Source organism: Topomyia yanbarensis, chromosome 1, assembly GCF_030247195.1.
Source record: "Topomyia yanbarensis strain Yona2022 chromosome 1, ASM3024719v1, whole genome shotgun sequence".
Taxonomy (NCBI): Eukaryota; Metazoa; Arthropoda; class Insecta; order Diptera; family Culicidae; genus Topomyia; species Topomyia yanbarensis.
This window is the reverse complement of record NC_080670.1, coordinates 151,789,235-151,809,370: the sequence shown is the minus strand read 5'-3', so window position 1 is coordinate 151,809,370 and position 20,136 is coordinate 151,789,235. Positions and strand designations below refer to the sequence as shown.

General features: G+C 39.2%; 1 protein-coding gene across 8 annotated transcripts in view; it reads right to left on the bottom strand.

The window, feature by feature from the left end:
- Positions 1-20,136, bottom strand: part of LOC131677472 (guanine nucleotide-releasing factor 2) — a 117,374-nt gene that overhangs the window by 10,369 nt on the left and 86,869 nt on the right. For 4 of the 8 annotated variants that reach the window (XM_058957354.1, XM_058957344.1, XM_058957314.1 and 1 more), the window contains 8 exons: positions 18,928-19,676; positions 18,274-18,869; positions 18,053-18,216; positions 13,759-13,782; positions 12,703-12,910; positions 11,773-12,646; positions 10,436-10,604; positions 10,099-10,122 (listed from right to left, as the gene is read on the bottom strand). In XM_058957354.1, the coding sequence (XP_058813337.1) occupies positions 10,099-10,122; positions 10,436-10,604; positions 11,773-12,646; positions 12,703-12,910; positions 13,759-13,782; positions 18,053-18,216; positions 18,274-18,869; positions 18,928-19,676 (2,808 nt within the window). The remainder of the gene's footprint in view (positions 1-10,098; positions 10,123-10,435; positions 10,605-11,772; positions 12,647-12,702; positions 12,911-13,758; positions 13,783-18,052; positions 18,217-18,273; positions 18,870-18,927; positions 19,677-20,136) is intronic. The other 4 variants (XM_058957336.1, XM_058957362.1, XM_058957318.1 and 1 more) reach the window with 4 other exon arrangements.

Here is a 20,136-nt window from a genome sequence, read left to right as displayed (position 1 = left end):
TAGGTTACCATGGAAGGTTTTCGTCTGTACACATATTAAGTTCTGCAAGATGACGATACGAATGAATTCATGATGAATGAAGTTCATGTTGTATGAGTTTGAGTGCAACGAATGCTCATCTGTTACATTCGAACTCACGTAACTCCTATGTAAACAAACCACCGAGAATTGTCAAACGGTGTTCATCCGGCTCATTTTGTGGGGTTATGTCGGTTAGTGTATAACCTAATTCATGCATCGAAACCATGGATTACTATCAGGTTTGATTTGGTGATGAGTGTTAATTTTAATGAAAATTGGCTTCACTGTCTCATTTTGTGATCATTCGCGTCTGATACAAAATTTCTATCTCGATCTGCACGTGGCGCTTGCTGGACTATGAGCAACCGGTGGGATCTTTGGTCGTATGCTGACATAGGGGCGAGAGAAATGGAAGAGAATCTGTTCTCCATGCTAGAAGCGGCTCTATGAAGCGTCTGTCCCGGAACGAGCTGCTGAAGAAGATATACAGTGCTTCGTCAGCTATACCCAAGATGCCAATGGTGGTAAGGCGGCATGTCGACAAAATAACCAAACAACCCTAGAAAATTCAACAATAGATACAATGGATACGCCAAAAGATACGGCAATGTTTAACGGAATCTGATTGGAAACTCGGGATTTAAAAGGTTAGAAACCTATTGGAGCCTGTGAAACCAGGCCTACTTATGCGGCAGTTGCCAAAAAGGGAAAGTGAAGATGACAACTCTTCTGAAAGTTCGAAGGCGCGGCACAAAAGAATGAAAATGCGGGTACCTAGTTCAAGTAGCACATCTTCTACAGTGGCTATGAGAAGACGAAACATGCGGTGGGTTCTTTAGTGTTTAGTAGGCAGTGGCGACGAGTAATTAGATGGAGGCCGGTGAATGATTTTATCTGCGTGTGAGTGTATAGACGAGACCTATGGAAAATGTCCAAAACACGTAAAAGTTGTGACAATCCGCTATGATAACCCTTAGCATCATCATCGCTCTGGTAACTCACTCTCAATCTCACTGTGGAATCCTATCTACCTGATTTCGGGAACCCTCACAAAGCTACAAATAGCCGGTCACCCAATCGAAAGGTACCAACCACACACACACACACTCACACCACGTAATAATGAAGCCACCAGGCACTGATCTGCAGATAAGTTATACATAATGAAGTAGTTATAAAGTGACCATAGAAGATAACATACGCGTATCTTCTCCCGCGCAAACGTAATCCGAAGGGATCCCCATCCCCATAGTTTCGTCAAATATTAATATATCCGCGAAAGTGAAAAGTCCGCAACAAAAAAACATGCGAGTGAAGCATCCATGGTCGAAGAAAAAACCAAGATTGGCTGTGATGATAATGTGACTAAGGGACCGTTCATAAATTATGTAACGCGAAAATTGCCCAAAATTGATTCCCCCTTTCCCCCATGTAACAAACTGTCAAAAATTTCTCTATCCCTCCTGCCCTATTACGTAACAAATTCTACGAATTTTTTTTTTGTTCAGTAAAAATATGTTACGTAACGATCTAGTTCACTCCCCCTCCCCCATATGTCACAACATGGACAAATTGTCGTACCCCCTCCCCCCGTAACGCGTTACGTAATTTATGAATGGTCCCTAATGACGAAGACCGCAAAAACAACTCAACAAGTAGTACATCGATGGCCCCGCAAACAGTGATCACGAAATCAATTAACCGGACTTCGATCCGGACGACGAAAACACTTGGTTTATCTGTTTAGAAGCTGCGATCAGTGTAAACCTAATAAAACACGACACCCAAAAGTTTTACGCGACGTTATCGTTATCGTTGCACTTGGATCTCGTGCAAAATTCGTGCGCTCCACCATTTCTAAATGTAACGAATCATTGAACAATGACCACTATCAATCACTCAAGGCAGCCATTATGGAACATATTCGGCCATCGGAAATACAACGTTTTTTTCCAGTTTTCTATCCGGAATGACACTGGGTGACCAAAACCGAAATGTGATGTCTAGGAGGAAATGGTTGTACGGACACAGTACGTTCGAACCTGCTACACGCTTAACCTAGTACCGTTCGTTCGATGCCATCCGCTCCGCGCAATGAGCAAGTGAAAGTCACCGATCATATTATGGAGGCCCACACAATGAAGTTGCAGTGATTAAATCTTCCGAGGCATCATACATTTCAAGTCTGGAGCAACGCATTGAAGACCTGTGCCGCCGACTGGAGGAAGCCTTTCCGGGAAATTCCCGACACCGAAGACGTTCAGCAAGTCGCCACCGACAACGTTCACCAGGATGACATGAATCATCGTGACTAAGAGCACCCCGCCGTTGGATTTACTGGTTACATTACCGTCACGGAGTCCTAGCCAAGAAGTGCGAGAAACAGAAGAATCCCAACATTCTTGCATTTTCTACGACAACAAAATAAACAAAGAACCAATAAATTCACTTAACCAGCCTCAACCTGAATGAAAAATTAAATATCCAGAGAATACATGTCCACGATCAGCAAACCTCCCAACAACATCTCATCGACACTGGTGCTGACATTTCTGTCGTTCCCTCGTCTTCGCGAGAAATTTTCCACCCTGTGAAATCCAACAAACTTTTCGACACTAATGAGAGCACAAATCGGCACATACGGTAAGAAACGACTCACTATCGACGTTGGCCTCCGCCGTACTTTCATATGAGTTTTCACCATCGCCGATGTTAAGTCCCCTATAATCGGAGCAGAGTTTTTGAAGAACTATGATCTGCTGGTTGATTCCCCATACCGCATATCCAGGAGCTTTCCAATATTCTACATAACAAAATTTTCGTGCATCGATTTGATCAGATCCCAGTTGCGTCCGCAGACATCCCAAAATCAGCGATTACAACGTCTTTTGGATTGTTGGAGTTCAATTACATCGCTTTTGGACTGCGCAACGCAGGAGAGACGCTATAAAGGCACCTTCACGACATCCTCGGTGACCTCGGCTTTGTTTTTCCATATATCGTATCAGACAACAACAGAAGGAAAACCTTCGACTAGCGTTTGAACGGCTCAAAGCAAATGGTCTAACCATCGACGCCGGGAAGTGCCAGATAGGTTAAGCCCCGGCGGTATTTCTTGCACACCTAATCACCAAAGATGGCATTCAACCTAGGGACCATTCATAAATTACGTAACGCTACAATTGCCCAAAATTATACTGCCACCTCCCCTCATGTAACAAATTGTCACAAATTTCTCTATCCCCCCCTCCCCTATTACGTAACAAATTCTTCGAATTTTTTTTGTTCAGTGAAAACATGTTACGTAACGATCTAGCTTGCTCCCCCTCCCCTAAATGTCACAACTTATCGTACCCCCTCCCCCCTAAACGCGTTACGTAATTTATGAATGGTTCCCTACACCAAACAAGGTCTAAGCTATCTTATGGCATATTCGTTCTCGTAAATGTCGTCTTCAAACAAAAGTTAGCTCTTTCAAATGCGCATATTTCTACTTCAGAGTCCAACTCATTAGCTTTTATATAAACAGAGTTATTTCTTCGCAATAAGTGCGCTTCATTTCGGTGTAAAAAACAGAGTGGTTTCCTTGATTATTGGAATGAAAATAATTTCTCCTGAACAATAACAATAGGAGTATAAAGCCCTACTGAAAATTAAAAAATAATCATGTTTGAGTAACTTTGTTGACAATTCCTAAACTATCGACAGAGGCTTTTATTTTACGGCGTTTTCTTTTAATTGGTTTGGCCTGACTTTAAAAAAAAAGTGTTTCAATAAAATACTTTTGAAGTCAATTTTCCAAAAATTTTGAAATTTTGTTCTTTGGAGTCCAACTTATTAGTTTAAAAAACTAAGATATTGATTTTTTCTTTTTTTTTCTCTGCGTTTCAACAATTTCTACACTAATAAAATAAAGTACCTTTCAATGCGTAGAAAACTGCCCATTTTGAATAAAAGTGGAATAACCCACTTAATGAGTAAAGAGCTTGTACGTCAACCTGGTTCCCTTTCACCTATTATTTCTTGTGGAAAAATCGTCCCAGATTGAAAAAAATTATGAATTTAAAAAAAATTATACAGCATCAATTTTACACTATTTCCCTCTATTATAAAACCTAAAATCAACATAAAATCTGTCACTTGGCAGAATCCCTGAATCTTCTAGAGCAGTCGAAATTGTTGAATTATCGCATATTTGCACCATCCTTAGAAGTCTAAACTGCCGTTTTTAATTTGTAGGTTATCTCGCTTGAAGTAATTCATAAAGGACCCATTATTAGCATCAATATGCCCATTGGCATAACCTCATCGAGCTATTGTGAAATGGATTAGAAGTACTCATTGTAAGAAGCAAAAAGTACTCACAGTTGACAGCTCGAATAACTTCTGAAAATAAGCAATTTATATTGATATCATTGATAAAGTTTTTTTGCCGTGTATAACTCCGAAGGAGGAGGCTGCCAATATATCCGTTTGATAATTATAAAAAATGCTTTTAAATGAGAGCTGAACAGCTTGTTCCCCAACGTACATTCACGTGGAATTTTTTATTGATAATTTCCGAAGGCAAGAAATGGTATTTTGGGAAATTATTAAGGCAAATTACAGTGAACTGAAACAGAAGAGGTAATATAATTAATAAAAGACAAATCATTAATGCTAAACAAAGGGTGCTTCCTTTACCATAATCCCGAGCTTTCAATAAATTGTAATATGTTGATAATAATTTCTTTTTTTGCCATGCGAATAAAACTTATGCCATGCAAATACTCCAAAACATTCATTTTATAAACCGTAGTCCAAAAACCACATGTTTTATGTACAATTTCGCTACACGAAACAAGTTTAGAATAACATCTTCCGAGAGCACCATTAAATTTGATTTGCATCGGAGATCCGGATGTGTGTTTAGATGAATACCGCACACCTTCTCTATAACAGAGGTAATTTATAAGCAAACATTTCACATGAAGTCACTAGGAGACAAACCATGTACCCCTTATTTTGTAGTATTTTTAAAGTACTATCAGATGGTCATAACATTGATTGCCACTTTTTGCCACCTTCGGAGTTATTTAGCTTAGAAAATGTCCAATTTTGATCATAAAATCGTCAATAACTCTGTTTATATAAAAGATAATGAGTTGGACTCTGAAGAAGAAATGTGCACATTTGAAAGAGCTAACTTTTGTTTGAAGACGACATTCACGAGAAATCAACTTCAAAGATGTTATATTAAAAAAACTGAATTTTTAAGAGCCACCCTAAACGGAACAAGGGAAATCGCTGTAAAATAACAACCGTTGAAGATAGAGTTTCAGCGTTTTCAGCAAAGTTACTCAAAATTGATTTCTCTACATTTCTTTGGAAGGTCATATTCTCCTATATTTTTTCATTCGGGAGATAATTTTTTTATTTCAAAAATCGAGAGAACCACCCTAATTTCGTTTTCCCTAAAATGAAGGGCACTTATTGTAGAGAATTTGTTCCAAAGACCCTGAAGGTCTAGTACTAACGGATTTCAAGTTCTGGATTTTCGACCAAAAAAATCGATTTGTGGCCCATGGTGCACCGGTGTAGCACCAAGAAAAAACGAAAACGCCATTAAATTTTCGAGGCGAAGCAGATGAAGCAGTTCCTGGTTACAATAACTTCTACCGCCGTTTCATTCTACATGTAGCAGATAACCAACAAATCCTTCAAGACATGATTCAAAGAAATGTCCCAAAAGACTTTCGCGAATCGGGATAATACTACGATAACCGCCTTCCAGCAATGCAAGCAAGATCTGGCTAATACAGCTCTCCTCGCTTACCCTCGTGCTGATGTAAAATTAGCACTCGAAGTTGATGTATCAAGTACCGCAATCGGCGCTATGTGGCACCAAACCACCGAGAAAGGCCGTCAACCCCCGCGTACTTCTCTTGCAAGTTAAATGCAAGCAAGAAAGAGGCCAGCACCTACGATCGGGAGTTGTATGCTTTGTATGAAGCAGTGAAGCATTTCAAGAATCGCCTAGCCGGTCGTGATTTTTGCATCTATACGGATCACAAACCTCTTACCACAGCACTCTGGCTGCGACCCGAAGGAGCTAATCCGACGCAACAGCAGCCTATCAGCTTCATTAGCAAATATACGACGGATATTCGGCATGTGCTCGGCGAAGAAAACAAAGTCGCCGAGACTAACATTAACGAGTCCATCGATTTCGAAACGATGGCCAAACAACAGCGGAACGACCCTGAGCTCACCACGTTTTTCACCAATCCTCTTGAAAATACAAAATACCTATAGTGAAAATTCCAACACTAGATGAAATTGAATTTAATCGGACCATTACCACCATCCAACGATAACGCGTATTGTCACAGTTACGCAAGCTTTCGTGAGCAGTTGGGTTGCCCGGTTCGTAGTTCCAATGATGCTAACTACCGATCTTGGAAGGCAGTTCGAATTCGAGCTATTCTGAGAATTTACCAGAATATTGGATATAACTCCATATCATCCCTAAGCAAACGGGCAAATAGAACGAACTCATCGAATACTTAAGGCCGCGATCATGTGCCACCATAATAATAACACATGGACATAATCGTTGCCTATCGTACTCCTCGGAATGAGAACCGCCCTCAAAGAAGACCTGCAAGCATCTGTCGCAGAAGCAACTTATCAAACGACCCTATGATTACACGGAGAATTCTTCACTGAAACCCCAAGTAACCAGTCAATTCCAGATTTCGTCATGGAGTGAACAATCAAATAACCTAACTCCGGCCAACTCCAACACAACCATATAATGGACCGTTCCGAATACTTCGTCGAAAAAAGAAAATTTTCATCATCGACATCAACCACCGCCATAGCAACCGAAAATGCAAGACGATGACGGAGCACTTGCACTTCGAACCCGGTCTGGTCGTCTCATGAAAATTCTCCGCCGATGGATATTGGAACAACTACGGGGGAAAACTGCGACGATCTGCCATGGTAACCCTTAGCATCATCACCTCAATCATCGTTCACTCTCAATCTCACTGTGGAATCATATCACATTCCTAACTACCCGATCTGGGGAACCCTTCCAAAGCTACAAATAGCGGATCACTCGATCGATAGGTACCAACCATGTACACACACTCACACTATGTACTAGTGACACCACGAGGAGCTGATCTGTAGCTAATCTATACATAATAAAGTAGTTATAAATTGGCCACAGAAGCTAACATATGCGTATCTTATCTCACGCAAGCGTAATTCGAAAGGAGCCCCAAAAAGTCATCATCGGGGTCACAAATGCACAGATTGGGAGGGAAGAATTCTTTCGTCCCGTTATTGGCATGCAGAGCTTTCGCTCAACCACCAACGACAACGGCCTAAGTTTGATAAATCTCCTGGCAGCAATAGGCATGGCTATCTGTAGCATCTATTCTGCAAGGGTGATTTCTCCGATGTCATTGATGTTAGGACCGAACGTCGACTCTAACCCCTGCTGGTGGTAAGATTCGCACAAAACTGTCCAGCATAACCGGTTCCAGGCTTGAGAGAAACATGCGACTGAGCATACAGCGATTATCGATTGTTGTCAAGGATTATGGCAGAAAGTTCGCCGAATGAATTGAAGATCGGCCCACAAGAGATAATAAAAAGCACCCCGCCGCCGGCCATGATTAACGATCGGGACGGGAATCTGTTGACAGAACGTACAGAAGTGGCCAGTGTCGGGTAGAAGGAGCACTTTGAGTTACTGTTAAATGGACATACGAGTAGAGAAGGAACAAACAGAATGAGAGTTGTGTTGGATCTGAAGTGGAAATTCCGGTGCGCGAGGTTCGAGGTTGTCGACGAATTGATATATCTAGGGAGAATAGTAACATGTGATAACCATTAGCCGTTAGGTAAAAAGCGTTCGGCTGCGAGAATAGGACTTTCTATTGTTTACGTAATCTAGTAAAGTACCGTAACCTACAGACGCGCACAAAATTTACACAATTGCTGAAACTCCCAGGTGCTCTGTATAAAGCACACGCATGTCAATAAATAACTGTGAAAGCCATACAAAGCAAACAACTAACTCAGTCACGATTCGAGCAATATTACGGACGAATGTTCAACTATAGATGTGTACAAATGTATATTATTTGGTAGGATATCTGCAGTTGCACTTGAAGTACCAGCACTTTTTTTTTTTCGCAAAACCCGATCGTGGAAGTTAGCTCTCTTTGAAAAGTTAGTGCAGTCGCTCTTCGTACGGTGAACTAAAATTTTCTATGCAATATATGACTCATTTTACATACTACAATTATTCCAAACACACTTTTCTGCTACACCCAAACATTCTTTCGCTAAAAATGTGGTTCGTAGGCATCGACTGCTGATTCGCGACCATGTTAAGCCCTATGAACTAATTGAAATATCACTCCTTCCAAAGTTCATTAACTTCTCCTAACAAAGCATGGTTTATTACAGTCTTCGGCAAAGCTGTAAGTAATAAAATTAGTAAAATTCTAACATTCAGTGATACTCTGATGTATACAGTGCTACCTAGCGGTGAAAATACGAGCAAGTGGGTTTTCTCCAAGTAAATTATCGAAAACTCCCTTACTAGCTTAATACACGTTTATCTTGTCCGATTTGGTTCAAATTTGGAGCAGCATTTCCCGGTGGGACTAGAAATCTACTAAGTTGTAGGCCGATTTAGCTAAGAGAAAAATAAAATTCGAGGCAATCTAGCGGTCAGGAAGAATTATAACGAGGTCGCCAAGTCCCAAAATCATCAATGATCTTGACACGCAAGATTTGTGATATCTATATTATAAGACTTTGGTTCGTGCTAAATATTCGACAACTTTCTCGAGCTTCCAAAACTATCGCACTTTGAAAATAACGAATCTTTTAATAACCGAACAAACATTTCGCAAAACGTTTAAGGGTGCTTACAGAGTGGCAACGTGAAGCTGAGCTGGGGCAGTCGGCACAGATCTGCTCGGCTTTCACTCTGATATCATCGCTTTGGTTTGCTGCAAGCACGCTTCTCGCATTCTAATGTCACCAGCACAAACCCTGCTTCTCGCACCCTAAGTCCGTAGTGATAGCGGTTTGGACACAATCATCCAAACGAAGAATTCAGTATAACTATTATTCAACTCGACCATGTTTTTGAAATAAACAGCCCTCTATGTAAGTAATATAAAATATCACACGCCAACCGTCCAAAGCGTAACACAAGCTAAATAGCATGCAAATAGATCCATATCACAACATCAACTGAATGATCAAATGCTCGTTATCATGTATCTAACAAAACTGACAATGTGCACCGTGTCGAACCCTTCCAGCGACAATTCCTCCACTCGTCTATTTGAAGTTTAAAGCAGAAGGTGCCCTTACGCGAGGCGTAAGTAATGTCACTACTAAACAATAATGTCACTTTTAATGATGTTGGATGGAATTCCCAAACAATTCCAGAAATCTCACTGCGTAGTAACTACATTTTTAATGTTCGTAAATGCCCCTACAGAGAACAGATTTTCATACTCGATGAAATCTCTTGGGATTTATGACAGTATAACATACAAATGATACCCGTTTACAATTTGAAAAGTCACGGGCTGGTGCCTTAAGATGCGGAATTTTGAACTTGAATCAATTTAATTATTAAAGCCTACATAATCATGGAACCGGGAATAATGTAGCTGATTTTAGATTTGTTATGTTTAGAAAGTTTCGAAAAAAAAAAAACATTTATTTCATTTGAAAACTGTCATGGAATTAATAAATTGGCGCTATGTTTACTGTTTTCTATTGCAACTGATCTCTGAACGGTTTCAACAAGGTTAATAGGTTACACATTTGCCAAAATATAGTGATGAACAAAGCATAAAACTATAAATAGTACCAGCATTACGATTGGATTTAGTATCTACTTCCGTAAGGGGAGGCAGTATCATTCAAACCATAATAGTAATAATAATAAAAATAATAAAATGATGTATCAGTAACAGGCACAGACACATTCTCAAATTCTACTAATTATAAATTTGTTCAGTGAGGAGCAGTTCGCCCGAAGGCGCTTACCATCTTCTAAAAACTCATCAGTTACTATTGTAGTGCGCATTGGATTGAAATCAGTGTATTTTTATTGGCACACATAGCCACATTTTTTTTTGCAAATCAAAATTAGTGCGGACAGCAATTTGTTTGTCGGACGAATCAGTTAGTGCAAAAATGAAATAAACGAGAAATGCGAAATTTTAGATAAATTCAAAACTGGACATATTGCCGACGATTCCATTTTCGGAATTTTCAACATAAATATATAAACAAAAAGGCTGTATTTTCGGTTAAATGGCTTATTTCAAATTAAACAATATCGATAAAGGTTGAAAAGCAATCTAGAACAAGAAATACGTACCATCGGAAATCTTCTGCACCCTGGTGGCATGTATGATCAGCGCATCGGGGTGACCACCTTTGACGTCCGGTCCATCCTCGTTCTCTTTTTTACACACCAGATGATTGCTTACGTCCAGTTCCTCCATCAAGTTGACGGACTGCTGCTGTTCAAGAAGGTTGATCCCATTCTGCGGATAAACGGTTATGTTACATTCATAGTGTCGAATTTTGGGAAGTGGGATAGTCAATCAATAAAAAACGCACAGACCCACACTTCAACGAGTAAAGAAACACATGCAAATTTTCACGATAAATCGAAAAACAGGAATATAAATTTGGTTGCATGCAGTTTAACCTTACACCGTTATAATGGCTCTCAAAATATCTGGATGTCGTCAATAGCTAATGTATAATGCAATTATTTTCTACGATTAATCTATAAGCGGTGGGCTTCGAAAGAGCTAGATTATTGGCTGCTTGAAGAACATAGTACCTTACGTAGACTTTCTAACTATTCTTCGTTATAAGCATGCTGATTAGACATTCCACAAGACGTTTCTTTGGCAATTTACAGGTGAGTTTGACAACCAGCCAAACTATGTACATCAACAGGATCGTATGACCATCAATGTTTCGTGACATATGTTCATATCGGCAGCAGATCATTTGACATAAAGTCATTAGGTTATTTTACCAAATGGACATTTAGTATATTGAGTATCTGGCATAAAAGTTAATTAGCATTATTTCGAAAAGTTATTATAAGGACGGCCATTAGACATTTGGCATTATTAACATCTCGAAAATGGCCATTTAACATAATTTACAATCGCTAAAATAAGGAATATATGATCTGGCAACACCAAATATTAGATAGGTAGTACCTTAAAACATTGGGCTCAAAGAAGGTTTCTATGATAACTGCTGCTAATAACCCACGACTTATATGAAGAAATAATTGTGTAAAAAATAATAACTACATATACCAAATGTCTTTTACGCTAAATGAGCATATTCCTATAAATAAAAAAAAAACACTTTGGTAAAAGTCCATTGTTTCAAATGGCCCACACAACAATTGCCTACAATCGCAGGTCCATCCCATGTAGATGAAAATTTTCAAAATTATGCCAAATATCCGTTATGCCAAATGATACGTTAGATCCCAAATTACCATTATATCAAATGACCGTTATGCCAAATGACCTTACGCCAAAATTGCGCAAATGTCGAAATTGTCGTAGAGCCACCAAAACGGTAAGCAATTTAAGCTTCAAAGCTATCAACCGCATGCATATTAGTAATCGTCATAAAGACTACAGTATTAGAAAAAGAACTCGCTACATTATTAAGCACCTTGTTATTTCGCCTAAGTACCACCTCAACCTCGTCGTCGTCGTCATTGTCATCGTTCTTCCGACTTGAATGGATAATACTGCCGCCGGTAGCTTCGGCGTCTGCATTTTTGTTATTGCTGATGCTGTTCTGGTTGACTAGAAGGTTCCTATCACTATTAGAACTATTGAGATTCGTCGTCTTCATATCGGATGCGGAATGCGATTGCTGGTGCTTATGCGTTCCTGCCGGGGTCATCGTCGTCGTATCGCACAGGTGAAGATAGTCATCCTCGGTTGGTTTACAACCGACAATGTTATTGCTAACTAACTTACTATGGCTACTACTGTTGCTGTAGTGGTTGTTGTTGTTGTTGTTAAGATTATTGAAACTGTTATACTGTGATTGATGCGGAGAGTTGGGAGAAATAGAAGTGTTGGAGGTGGTAGTACTAGAGTTAGAAGCAAGAAGCTGTCCGTCCCCGGATACGGGCGATACCTTAATTTTGGTTATGGCTGCTGCTGCCAGCTGGCTGTCACTGATGATCATCGGCGATTGGGTAATGCTGTTAGTCGGTGTACTATTAGCCGCGGACATTAACAGCAGAGAGTGATTCTTTGGCGGAGGCGTCGGTAATAGTGCGCCCATGGAGGACGACGATGGCGATGGAGATGAGCAGCTATTGGTGGCCGTGTGATGCTGAGAGGGTGATGGTGACGGTGACGATGGCAGATCTGTGCTAAATACTTTGGGACTAGCTGGTGGCGTAGAAGTAATACTCGGGGTTTTACTGTTGATTCGCTGCCGCTTCGGTGGCAATGCCGGTGGCTTTACATTTAAGCCAGGCGAACTTGGTGGCGATGTCGGCGTTGGAATCACACGGGATGGGGATAAACTAAAAGAAATTGTGAGATTAATAAAAAAATTTGAAGATCTCATATCAAAACTTACTTCATGGTTTGACTGTGAGTGATGCTATGGTTACTTGCGCCACTGGTCATCGACATCGTCTGATGATGTTGGTGGTGGTGATGATGATGGTGGTGGTGGTGATGGTGGTCACTGGAGTGATGCGACATGTTGTACGTATGAACCGAGTGCCGCATGAACTCCGACTGGTTCTGCGTTGCGCTTCCAAAGATCTCCATATATGCCATGACTAAAGGGATTTGAAATTATGCATAAATCTTTATTAAATGAAAGCCCAACTGGGTTGTAGATTCCATTCTCGAACAATATACAGTTCATAAAATTTGAAACAGTAAACTGCATCAAAAGAAGCTGCTTAAAAGCAATGATAGTATGAAGGATAGTTTAAAATGATTCTAACACATAAAAAGTTCAGATATAGGATTCAGGAAAACACAGGATTGTACTACATTAGGCGAAACATCACCAGTGTATTCTTTTCAAAAGCAGAAAGTGTGACCGAATTCAGTATGTTGTACTTTGTTTATGGTTTTGATGTGGTTCTGCATCATCTTGTTTCAAGTTCGTTCCGATAGTTCTACGTTTAGAATAGTATGAAGCGCCCAATCGGTTCTTCGGAGAGAAAAGATACGAGATTTCCAAACTTTGGAACAAGATAACACATGTCCGAAGATGTAGGTATACATTTACACAATATATAGATAGAATCGCAGAAAACCTAGTAATATAGACTAAAGTCAGTATACAATCAAAACTCCGTGCGCGGAGAGATATAGAAGCATTTCCTAATTAACTATATTAGAACATTCGAATGTATTTGACAAAAGAGACTGTTTTGTTGAGTTGTCAACGCAGAGATTGTGTGTATAAGTTGGTATATGTGTTATTGCAGTTGTATGCTGTTGTGTGTTGTACAGTGCCGATAAAAAGCATGTGACAATTTTGAAGCGAAACATAAAGAAAATTTTCATTTCATTTTTTCATAAACCATGAAAAATAAAACAAACAACACAGACTCCACTTCTAGCTGTCACACTCTCTGTTTTTAACCAGCCGGGTGGATACTCGGCAACTTACCTGAATAAGCCACACTTTGAAACACTACAGTGTGTAACATATAAAAAAGGATTAGCGGTTGTGCATGGTTCTGCTTTTTGGCGATAGGACTGATGGTTTTATATATAAACTAATTAAAAAATAAAAGGGTAAGGAAATGTTTCATGATAAAAAAAATGAAAAGCTTCGAAGACGGTGCATAAAAATACTGCTTGCCGAAGTATTTCCAACAAATTCGCCGAAAGGCTATTCTTTTGGTTTGGTCTTGTGGATTGGTCTGTATGTACTATATAACGAAAATTTTCACCAACATATGACAGCGTACAGTTCAGGGAAATGAAATGTACTTTGAGACATAGCGCTAGAAGAGGGGTTTCATTCAAATGAACTGAATTATCTGATTCATATGACGCTGGATTCTATATCCTGACATTCAAAACTTTAATATGTAATATAAACGGAACCACCATAAACAAAAAATGGATGATCGAAATGCAGCAATCCAAGATGCAAGAAGCTCATTCATTTAAATTTAATCCATTTGAGTCATCCTCTTTGCTCAAAATTTGTTAATTTATTTGTAATTTTTTAATTACAGAATTTACTTTAAATCAGTCCAGATTAGTGGAAAATCGATAGCGTAAGATGGGGCATGATGAGCCCCCTTTAATGCCACTCTACGCATAATTGTCCCATATTTATAGGGAATCCCATAGCACATGGGACAGTTATGCTTTACAATGTTTTGTCTGAATATGTCTTAACGACCTTTGGACAAGAAGATGACCCTACGGATTTTCTGACATAAGATTAAAATTGCCATGAAAATATCGGTTTTCAATAGGACTTAAGAAGTAACATTCCAAGCTATCAAGTAAGTTGGTAACAACAAGTTGGTAAAATGCTTGTACCACTTGCTACGCTTCTATAGTCCGGTGATATATTCATTCGCCAAAAATACTGCATCCGTTTCTGCACCAGTTGGTACCGTGACAAGCTAATCCTAAGTTCTTGCATTTAAGCAAGGAGATGGGTAGGACGCATGTCGCCCAAATCACAAGAACTCAAAAGTTTTTCCAATTTTTTCTGCGCTGATAGCTCAAAACGGGAGATTAGTTGGTCCTCAATTGCTTTGTATTTGTTTTTCTTTGGAGGTTGAGCGACAAGATCGGAAATATGGCGGAGCACCGATTGGTCCACTTTGGCCCGTATGTGGAAGAACTTTGTCTGATCGTTCTGAATCCCAGCGAGGGCGAATTGGGCCTCAGCTTGGGCGAACCACATCAGAGGATCCGATTTCCAAAATTCTGGAAGTTTCACCGTAACAGCAGCAGCACCTGCGGCTGGCAGATTTGCGTTACCATTTTATGATAACGTTGAGAAGAACTTTTTTTCGTTGGTTTCCGTTTGAAAAATATCGAATTTTCCGGTATCACGCGGGGTCACCAATTTGGGGACGGAACAATCGAGCGGAAATGAAAACGCATCCAATCGGATTCAATCATTTACTGGTACTGTACTTTTATTTCTCTGATACGCAATTATATTTATCGTTTTCACTTCGCTGCCTTTTTATCGTTTTAGTCGCAATGTAGTTCATCATACAGGTGTGACACCACAAAGCATTCTACCAGACGATTATTTAACAATTTACCGGTGGATTTTGACAACAAATTTGTTTTGCTCAGCTCTTGCGAACAGAAAAACCCGTCGACTAACATCTTTCATTAACCCTATGATGTTGTATGGATTCGACGATTTTGTCGGACGTCAAATCCACCCGATTAACGTCAGAAGAGATAATCGAAACATAATTAGCTGATCTAAAAACGTCCCATGGAGTCGAATTAGTTTTAGAGATGACTGTGACGTTTTGAGGGCCTTTATGGTATATTGAACAGGTTGACGGTGGAACCACGCGTCGCCTCTGAAAAAGAGTTGAGTGCGATTTTAATAGTTGCGGTAGTGAGATCAATCCTGTAAAGTTCTTCACTGCCATTGCTTCCAAATTCTTATATACGCATCCACTTCCAATTTTGGGGTAGCCAAAAATCTCCTGAGAGCTCTCGACGCGCACTTTTGTAAACAACTGATATGCGTAGAATTTTCCGGTTTCTATCTGCTTACTCGGCATAACAGTTCCATTTAAATTTTTTCTTGAAAGACAGCGTTAATTGTATTTGTCTAATGAAAAACTGGACTATTTACATTGGAAACGTTTGTTCTGAACGTAATTTCAGACAATAATGCTTTATTTTGTTGCAACGTTTCTCTACAGATTGCTATTATAATTTACATCTTCAATCGCGATTCTCGCATTTGTCAGTTTTGGAACATGGGACAGTTAGTTATATCACAGACATTACCAACCCATATTTTTTGCATCTCCTTTATTTGCAGCTATTGGCAATCGAGTATTAGATTTTTTTTTCGTTTGGACTCCACATAATAACTTTTCCAACACGCACTTCTTTCGACGTTGGTATTGAAAACGCATTTTACATATCAACGAAACATTTATTTCTACACGCAGAGAAATAAGGCATATTCGAATCAAATATTTTGCGACTTTGATTCTAAGTCAAAGATTTTGTTAAAACAGAAATGCAATTTCTCTGTTTCAAATACCAAACATTGTTGGTACAAAAATATCGGCATTGGTGACAAAATAATCTGCATTTTGATTCTAAAATCCCTGCAAAAAGCAGGGAATATTCGTATCAAATATATTCAAACTTTGATTCAAATTCAAGTATTTAGTTGAACCAAAAAAGCATTGGTTGGTTGTACAATAGCATTATTTAAAACAAAAGTATTGCTGTTAGATTTAGAAATATTGCTTGAAAATGTATAGACTGTGTTTGGTTCGATCTTTGTTGTATCATACAAATGAAAAAATGGACGCATCGGAGGTCGAGAATAAAGAATTGGAGTTCAAGACGCTAGATTTAGACTATTTGAGCATTATAAAAATGTAAATACAATTTGATTAGTGCAATTCGGTCGTGAGTGCTTTCATAGGTGAGAAAATTATTTATTAATGGGGTAATACCTAAGAACCTAATATTATTGTTATTATTCCAGAAAATTGATACATCGTCGAAATTTATCGAACGAGAGAAAGCAGAGGAGCTAAACCAGCATTTTTTAGCGGAAAGCTTGGAAAAGTTGTAATTTACGTAATTATGCAAATTGGAATTTGGGATTGGGATTCGGTGCAAAATATGAGCATCTTAGGGTAGAAGAAAAAACAAAAATCAAGATGTTAATATTAATTACACCTTGTTTGAAAACAAAATAAAAGTTTTTTGATTCAAATAGATTTTTTCATTGTTTTAAAAAGGAAAAGCATATTTCAACTAACAAATAACATACTTTGTTTCAAAAAAAGATATCATAGATTCAAATAAAATTATTATTGAATCTACACAAAATCCTATTGCGGCTTGTTATTAGAAACAACAACCATTTTTTTGGAATCTAACAACAAATATTTTTGAATCTAAAAAAATTGCAATTAGGCCCTGATTCAAAAATATATATTTTTGATTTCTAAGCGAATTATTTTGGAATTTAATATACATTTTTCTGCGTGTAGATAGACCAAACATGAGTCCGTATCTGTGAGAAAAATTTCATTTTTTTGTTGAATATTTCAAGAAATTAATAGGCTTTAGGTGTCCGGATTGTGCCTTGAACAAGCCTTATATTTTATCATAGTTCACCTATTGCTGTGAAAATATTTATAAAATTCACAAGACCATATTTGCACAACTTGAAAAAACATCAGTATTAATATTGAAGAGCAATACTACTGTGTACTGACACCCAATCTGTCAGATACTTTATGCTATCATACAGTTATTTGTCCGATAGCCAAAAAATGTAAGCTGCCTTTTTTACAATATATCTGACGTTTCTTTTTTTATTTTCACCACAAACTTTGACGAAAATCGCAAGTAATCCTCGTTCTATTAAACCTGCCGTAATGAATGGATAAACCATACAAAACCGCAAATAACCCTTAAGAATCCAAGTAACAGTCATGAATATCAAATTTGATCGAATTCCTTTGACAAAATTGTGTTAAAAGTTGAGAGAATCTAGGTAGACAAAATCACTGTATTAGGTAATTTCTTTCACTAGTTAATAAAGGCTATGAACAGTATTTATGTGGCATTTTGCCGCTACAACTGCAACATCAGTTTCGCTTAATACATTTATATATTGCTATTTCACAGTATTAACACAAAAGTACTAATGTGAAGAATGATGTAAGCCGTAAACAACTAGGAGAAATAATGCAAATACTCACTGTGCTTCTTCTTCATTGGTAAAGGTGGTGGCTCCTCGCTGAAATGATTCATATGACGCGGTTCAATCAGACTTATATGCTTACTCGGCATATTATTGATCATCTGCTGCCGGCTATGGTAACCCGTCTGATGCAACGAGCAGTTATTGAACGTGTCTTGTGAACTGTTTATAAGTCTATTAAAATAAATATCAATCTAATTATACGAACATAAATATTACCCCTTCTCTAGATCCATCTCGTCCACATTATCATACTGCGATGGGTGCCGTTCTCTTCTAATACTTTGCGATCGAGTTTTCACCGGCAATGCTGGTGGCCTATCGTTGGGCTCGCTACCAAACACCTCGTCATTTGCCTCGATGCTGCCGTACTGTATAACCTTTGATAAAGTAGCTTTCTGTACTCTACTACTACTGCTAGTGAACTCTGTAGTGGTTGTTGAAGTTAACACGATATCACCACCATCGCCGCTAGCTTGTGTTACAATGGTATCGATCTTCTGATGCTGTTGCTCTTGCTGTTGTTGTTGCTGCTGTTGACTAGTGACCATTGAAATTATTTTTCCTGAACTCAGTCTATCGCCCAGCGATTCGGATTTGTGCATTTGCGAACTGGTGGTACTACTGCTTGCACTAGCAAATGCTGCAGATTTATGCGTAGAACTGCTCTGATGATCCCGGCTTATTCGGAGCGAGTACATGGACTCGAAACCCGATTCGTTGGAGTTTCGATTATTGAGAGCAGTGACGTCTGTCATGATGGCACCTCCACCGCCTAGCAACTGCATGCCGGGGCAGTCTGATTCATCCCATACCTGTTGAAAGTAAAAAAAAATCATTAAAGACATTCAAGCATTTAAATTCATATATTACCGTTGAGTTATGGCCACCGGTCTGCCCCAGTATTAGAGATGATTTGTCATGAGTTAGTGCTCGGAGTTCTTCCTCTTCGCGTGAGTGATTTAATGCCGAGTCCAACGAACCAGCGCTGGCACTCAGCAGACTAGAGTTATCTTCTGGAGAGCGAGACCTTAGTGACATTCGATCGAGGCCACCACAACCAAGAAATGTTGAATCCGAAGCACAATCGGACGTTTCGTGAAACGAGTGGTTTTTCGAATGTTGGCTCTTCCGCTTTGGTGGCAGCGGTGGTGGATCCTGACCACGGTCGGGTAGCGGAGGTTTCGGGGGAGGACTAGAATCGCGAAGAACACTTTCGGTACTGTGCGATGCGCGGACCGTTTTAAGCGAGGTTTGCTCCAGAATATCCCGTTCTCGTGGTGTTAGTGGTATATCCGGCAGAGATGTTCTCTGTCCGGCAATGTCCACCACCGGTCGTTGTAATGTGTTGGAAGAGATGGTGTGATTAGCGTTGATAGTGCTGCCTGCAGCTTTATCGGAGATTTTCTCGTTAGCAAGATTGACCAGATTATTGACGGCATTGTCGACCAGTTCGACGATTTCTTTAACGTTCTCTTTGCTCAGCGAAGGACAGTTTTCGTTGTCGGCAGTCAGAAGAACCTCGTCGCAGAGTTTCAACAGGTTCCCGAGGGACATATATACATGGTTGGTTGCGTTAATAAGCGCGCTGCTGTTTTCGTTCAGTGTGTAGGATTGCAGGGCTGAAAAATTGTTTACATTTTATTATCTTGGATGTTTTTATCAGCATTTTTGGTTTTTATCAACATTTTATTCTTTTTGACCTTCGTCTCCAAAAGCAATTTGTAAATTGTATCGTGGAACACGATCTTCTTACTAAACGTTGCGCGACCTAGCCGACTTTATTGCAAAATTTAAAGCAAAAATGGAAACTACTCAGGTAGAGTCAATTTGTAGCTCGAGATAGAATTCGCAAGAACAACACACATTGACTACTTCCTAGGTACATCTTTATTATCTTGACATGTTTACACGTTCATCACGATAATGCGATGTACCGCGCCGTGTTTTGGTCCTCACATAAAAAACTGCTGGAGCCGAAAGCATTTTCGTATTTTATAGAAATCCTTGGATTTCGAGAAATTGCATGTCATCGCTGATGTAAGCAACAAAAAATTACCAATTTATCCTATCGAAACGCAT